Consider the following 6,815-nt stretch of genomic DNA (forward strand, 5'->3'; position numbering starts at 1 on the left):
ACTGTGTACTGCATAATCATCCCCATTGACTTTGGGCTTCTATTCCTCCTCTGTTTCCACGTTATCTTCCTTATCTTGTTCTTCTAGTCCAGGGACCCTTGCACTCTAAACAATTATAGCACTGTAATTCCACTTTAATTGTCATGGTTCTGTCCTTTGGAATTCTGGGGTTGCAGTTTAGGGGAGGGGGTACAGAATAGGCCTCACCAAACTATAGAAATGCAGCCATGGCAGTTAAAGCAGAGGGATAGTGTGAATGTGCAGGTGGGACCATTTTTTTAAACCTCCCCCTAAAATAAAAAAAATATATAAATATAAAAATAAAAATTGTCCTGAAATGAATGGGCAATTTCATGTTTTAGGCCCAGGAGAAGACTTACTTTCCGGAAGTTGACTTTTACTTTCCCTTCAAAGGGAGTATTTGAGGGCAAATGAAAATTCAAAATTATTTTTTCAGAGGGTGTGGAGAGAGTGTTGCTCACCATGGTTTCTGGGGGTGTTGGTGAATGTGGTCATAGAACCACAGAATCACAAAGTTGGAAGAGACCACAAGGAGCCACCTAACCTCCAATAGTTGTCTACCCGTTCCAGACTGCAAGCTTTGTAAGTTAAGAAACCTCCCTCTCATTCTCTGCAAAGCTTTGTTTCCTCTTTTAAAGAACTTGGCTGTAATTGTATTAAACACAATAAAACTGGGGAGAAGCCCTACCTCTAAAGATGGCTCTGCATAAATTAATTAATAAAAGGGTGGGTGGCTTTCTAAGGTCACAGAAGACAGGATGTTTTTAGGGCGTTTTTGTTTCGTTAAAAAGTTTTATTAGATATTAGAATTTGCCAAGATGGAATCCCCTTCTTCTTTCCCCATCGTACCTCCCCAACCTGCAATCCCTCTCACAAGGAGGCTCTTTAGCATCAATTTCTTTTCCTGCTCTTGCTGACAGCCTTGGTGGGCATAGGGACTGGTGTCGCCGACTGGTAGAGAGTGGAAGAGATCTTGTTGATGTAATACAGAGCAATCATGGAGAAGAGGAAACTGAGGAACAAATGCCACAGGGCAGTGTTAGTCTACAATAACAATACTTATAACAAAAATACACATCATTGGCATTTTTATTACTTAAACCTGAGTTGGACTCCAGGAGGAGGGGCAATTTTGCTTTAGGGGTTTTATGTTTGTTTTTGTTTTGCTAGTTAGAGCAGGGAAGCTCTAAAAACTGCATTTTTAAGCACCCTGGGCTGGTTTTTTTTTCCGGGGGGGGGGTAAAATGGGAGAGGGGGCTAAATTTGGGAGGGGGGATCAAGAGATTTAGGGGTCCAAAGGGATTCCTTAAGGACCACATGATTCCCACCCAACTTAAACAGACGTATAGCTATCTAAGCTTCTGTGGATGTAAACCTAATTCATCATGTGAGCAAAGAAAGAACAATTTTCCAGAGTCACACTAATGCAGAACACAGGAAATACATGTGTTTAAAAACAAGTGTGAAGTATGCACACTAAATAAACAAAATATTTTTATAAAATGTACTACGTAGAGGAGTGTATGTGTGATATCTGCAAGTATTGTAAATGTAAAAGAGGTCCCAAGGGTAAAAGTTTGAGAACCATGGAATTAAAAAGTAACATTTTATTGCTCTATGTGTCTGCTGTTTTCATTAGACAGACTATTACAGATGTGGTGCCCACAGGTTAGTTCTGGTACTGTTAGCTGATAGCCTAGTTCTTTCTGGAATGTTCTAGACTTCTAGAGCCCAGTTTTAGAGTCCAGGGCTATTCAAAAGGGTGGTTTCTGGAAATTTCCAGGTTGGAATGATGTTGTGTGAGCAGAGATCATTGAAAGCTCTCTCTCTGGGGCTCCCCGTGTGGCAGTCAGTTTGAGATTTAAACCAATGGTATTAGCTATTCCTCCTATTTTGGTATCATCTGCAAATTCAATAAGCATGCCCCTATTCTTTCATCCAAGTCATTGATAAAGAATAGCACTGGCCCAGAACAGAACCCTGTAGTACCCCGCTAGTCACTGCTCTCCAGGATGAAAAGGAGACATTGCTGAGCATCCTTTGGGTTCAGCCAGTTAACCAGTTACAAATCCATTTAATAGTTGTATTGTCTAACCTACATTTCACTAGCTTGTTTGCAAGAATATCATGGGGGACCTTGTCAAAGGCCTTACTGAAACCAAGATATGCATTATCCACAGCGTTCCCTTCATCTACCAAGCTAGTAATTTTATATAAAAAAACAGGAGTTGTCTACAAAAGGCCAAATGGACCATGAGGCCAAAAGATTTAAAAATGTACAAGGTGAAAGACTAAGGCCAAAAGCAGACAGAGGGAAAAGCCAGATCACAGCTGGAGTTTCCCAATCTGCAGGAACAACAGCCTGCCACACAGCTGGCTCCCAGAAGAGGCAGACAACTGGTGTGTTGTCCTATCTTCCCCCTCCCATTGTGAGGACGGACTCACCTTCACAGAGCATTTGAGGCTACAAGTCACACTGTGCCATTATTTTCCTGTTCGGTTCTCCTATGGTTTTAAGGTTTCTAGGTGTGTTATATGTGCAGAAGATTTGATTAAAATATTTTATTTTTATTATGTCCTAGAGTAAGGACCTATATTTTTAGTGCTATACTATGCTTTAAATACTATTTTAATCACTGCTTAGACTGCTGAATATGTTTAAGGGAGCCAAATGTTAAAGAATCATGATCAGATATGCTGGAAACCATTGTCTCCCTGTCTATGGGCCTGAACACAGGCCAAAATAAATCTGCTTCAGGTCACTTTGGAGGTATGCTGTTTAAATGCATGCACCCTAAGAGGCCAGAAGCTGCGCCAAAGCCGCGCTCCAGTCCTTAGGACTGGAGCGTGGCTTTGGCGCAGGGGCCCTATGTGTCTTTTTAAAAGTTGTTTTGTTTTTTGTAAGTTTTAAAAATACAGTATAAATTTTATTTTAAGTAGTTTAAGATTTCTTGTTAGTCAAATATGCTGTTCCTTGTATGTTGTTTTTTTTTAGATATAGAAAATTAGTGAGTATTTGTGTGTTTATGGTTGTTTTAATAAAAATATTTTTAAAAAGGGTGGTTCTTAGACTGGTGCTAATGCCTAAACCATTATTAAACCTTAGCAAGTTTATAGGAAAGAAAGAAAGAAAGAAAGAAAGAAAGAAAGAAAGAATTGTATCTAATGAGCACAGTTTTAACGCTGGTCCCTGGCACAGTAACTGCTGGCTCTCCACATCAAGCAGCCTGAGAGGCAGTGTTCTGGGTTTCTTCTCTAGGTTTACAAGCAAGTAAATCCCTTTCTCTTTGTCACTTCCTTCTTGTTACAAAAATGTGATGGGGCTATTCTTGCCTTGATCCAGGACTGTTCTGTGGGCTCTTATTTTGGAACAAACAGCCCATGCCATATTCCCCCCTTACGTTTGAGGCCCCTGTTCCTTACCAGGTAGTGACACAGACCCGATGAATCAATCCTGATGCAAACAAAGCCAATAATAGGCAGGAGATAACTGTGGGAGAAAAAAAAAAGGAGAGGAGTTGTGGGGAGAAAATGATGGGGAGGGGGGGAGAATAGGGGGAGAATGATTAATCTACTGACTCCACAAATTCAAACCACCCATTGGCTGGCCTGGACAAAACAGCTTTAAACCTCCCACATCCCCACACTTTCCTATCTTGTATCTGTTTGACTCACTTTCAGGGAAGATCTTGGCTTGGAATCCTTTGCCAAATATCAGGTTTTCAAGGTTGTTGAAAGCCTGGAAGGATTTTGTTAAGGAAAAATTCTGTGATATGCTAGGAAGCGCAAGCACACCATGCATCCTGCCAATTCCCTATACTTCACTCCAAGGTTGAGGATGTTACTCTCTTGGATTACAGCTGCTAGAATGCTCTATGGGGAACTCAGGGAGGTAGTCTATAAAAGTAACAATCCAAAGTTCTGACTTAATCTCCATCACTAAAGTTCTCAGAATAACCACATATCAAGGAATGATGCTCCTTTTGAAAAAGGGAACTGCTCTGTACAGGCATATCTATGGCCTGTTACAGACTGCCAAAATAAAGCTGCTTTGGCTCTCTTTGGAGGTATACTGTTTAAATGATGCATGCGTCCTAAGAATCCGGAAGCCGCACCAAAAGCTGCACTCCGGTGCTTAGGAATGGAGTGTGGCTTTGGTTATACCTCCGGACTCTTAGGACCCATGCATCATTTAAATAGCATACCTCCAAAGAGACCTGAAGCAGATTTATTTTGGCAGTCTGTAACAGGCCTATGATAAGGAAAGGTGTCTCCAAAAGGAGGCAACCTCAGCACTTATCCTGTTCTAATAACCCCAACCTCACTGGAGGAAGAAAAGGATACTGTTAGAGAGAAGATGAAGAGGCCGGAGCCGAGGAGCCCTCCTTGGATGGTAAACCACTCGCTTGAGGCAAGCTGGCGGCTGTACATCTGCATTCCAGTGAAAAGCAAGAGGGAGAGCAGTGATGAAAGCACCAGCGACATTCCTGTGCCAACCGCTGTGAGGAGACAAGAAAGAGAATGTAAGAAGAGCTGTTTATCCCAGCCTGTGAGGCACTGAGTGGACCAGCATGGGACTGACTGGCCAAGGCGACGATGGGCAATGTGGGACAGCATCAAAGCTGGCCAAAAGTTACAGGGGTTGGACGTAGTTTCTTCATGGTAAGAGCTACTGTATGATGCAACCAATTAGTTAGGCAACTGGTTGGCCTTTGGGTGTTGTTGAACCACGACTCTCATCAGCCTTAGACAGTACAATAAATAGTGAGAGACAATGGCGGTTGCACTCAACAGTCTCAGGCGGTCTCCCTGTAATGCCCTGCCTTGTCTTAACTCAATGAACAGACTTCATGAATGAAACCAGAACGAATTTATTAAAAGTCAGAATCAGCACAGAAACAAGTCATTGCCAGATCTGAAATAACAAGATGAGGCCTGTTCCAGACTGCCAAAATAAAGCTGCTTGGGGTCTCTTTGGAGGTATGCTGTTTAAATGATGCATGCACCCTAAGAATCCAGAAGCTGCCCTCCAGTGCTTAGAATGGAGTGTGGCTTTGGCGTGACCTCCGGACTCTTAGGACCCATGCATCATTTAAAGAGCATGCCTCCACAGAGACCCAAAGCAGCTTTATTTTGGCAGTCTGTAACAAGCCCCCCCCCAGCGACCCTTCATAGCTGCTCACCCTCCCCAAACACTTGCACTCTCAACATGGCTGCAGCATGGCTATGCACTAAGGCAGCATGGATAAAGTGGTGTGACTCTGAGACCCCCCCCCAAAAAAAAAAGGCCTTCAAACCAAGAGAATGGTCCACCAGAGCCATCAGAATGGCCCCAGTTCTAAATTTCATACACTGACTTGAAAAGTATAATAAGCCCCACCAATTTTATTACAGTGGGACCTTGTTCTCCAGTGGGGTTTGGTTCAAAGATCCCCCCCGGATAACAAAATCCATGGATGCTCAAGTCCCATTCAATATAACGGCAGAGCAAAATGGCGTCCCTTGTATAAAATGGAAAACCAAGGTTCGCCATTTGGAATTTATACTTCTTCAAGCTGTCGATGTTTGAATCCATGGATAAGGAGGACTTAAAATGCCCACATCCAACCCCAAGGGAGTCAATGCAGTGCCCTCCAGATTTTGTTCCTCTAACAATTGGCTATGCTGGTTGTGGTTCATGGGAGTTGTAGTTCATAAACACCTGGAGATTACCAACTCCCCAGCCCTTATCTTGAGCATCGTTTTACTGCCTTTGCTCTGGTGATGTGCCCTCCTTCCAGGGCAATGTTAAAATAATAAATAATAAAATTTTTATTTATACCCCGCCCTTCCGAATGATCAGGGCGGCTAACAAAATGCACCGAAGCGCAGACAGAATACAAAATTAAAAACAACACAATAATATTAATCAATAAAAAACCCCTTAGCCCATCCTCACGGCCACGAGAGAGGAGGGAGGCCCACAGGATGTTACGCATGATCATATAGTCCAGTATCCATAATCCACCTTCTGTAGGATGGCAAGACTGTGGTCTAGAAGAGCCCTGAAAGACCCCCTTCCAGAGGGATGGATTCAGCCAGACAAAGGCAGCCATGAGCCTGAAAGAGCTGAGCTGGTGACTTCGTAGGGTTGCCATAATTGTCCACTATGACCAGGGACAAAATGTAGGACAAATTAGAGACCAAAGTGTAGGGCAACTGCAGGACAACTCAGCCCAAAATGTAGGACATTGAAGAAAAATGGAGGACCTTAAGGTCCTCCATTTTTCTTCAATGTCCTACATTTTGTCCTGCAGTTGTGTCTTGAATTTGTCCTACATTTTGTCCCTGGTTTTAGAGGACAATGGCACCCTTCTGACCAGAGTGACCCCCTCTGCCCACATTACCCACAATGCATGCGTTTATCCCAAGCACCCCTTTCCCCCCCGCAGGGGCACCTACCCATAATGCACGGCGCGCCGCCTCTCAATCCGTGGCCCGCTCTCCTTTCGTTTGAACCCCACGGTTCCCCCTTTGCGCATGCGCCCGTCTCATTCCTCCGACCGACCACCGAGTTAGGCGGGAGCGTTCCCAGTACGCATGCGCCGAACTGCTCCCACCGCCGAGGGGAGACGTGTACTTTTTTTTCTTGCGCGTGCGTAGAATGCTTGTCGAGCGGCGTTTGCGCTTGCGCAGTCGAAATACTTCTTTACTCATTGGTCGCGCTCGCTTTCTCCGGCTCGCCGCCAGAGGGCGCCCTGGCACACCCCGTTTTCCGCAGAGAAGAGCACGAACAAAGGAAGGAGCGCGGAGGA

At 44.0% G+C, this 6,815-nt stretch overlaps 1 protein-coding gene across 1 annotated transcript; it reads right to left on the bottom strand.

The window, feature by feature from the left end:
- Positions 1-793: 793 nt before the first annotated feature.
- On the bottom strand, positions 794-6,588 carry KRTCAP2 (keratinocyte associated protein 2). The gene is made up of 5 exons (XM_089483640.1): positions 6,463-6,588; positions 4,366-4,520; positions 3,697-3,760; positions 3,445-3,511; positions 794-1,033 (listed from the first exon to the last, which is right to left on the bottom strand). Exons 1-5 carry the CDS (start codon positions 6,464-6,466, stop codon positions 913-915), a joined length of 411 nt encoding a protein of 136 aa, XP_089339766.1. The 5' UTR covers positions 6,467-6,588; the 3' UTR covers positions 794-912.
- Between the last annotated feature and the right edge of the window lie 227 nt (positions 6,589-6,815).

Source organism: Sceloporus occidentalis, unplaced genomic scaffold, assembly GCF_023333645.1.
Source record: "Sceloporus occidentalis isolate IW3139 unplaced genomic scaffold, rSceOcc1.0.p SCAF_20, whole genome shotgun sequence".
NCBI lineage: Eukaryota > Metazoa > Chordata > Lepidosauria > Squamata > Phrynosomatidae > Sceloporus > Sceloporus occidentalis.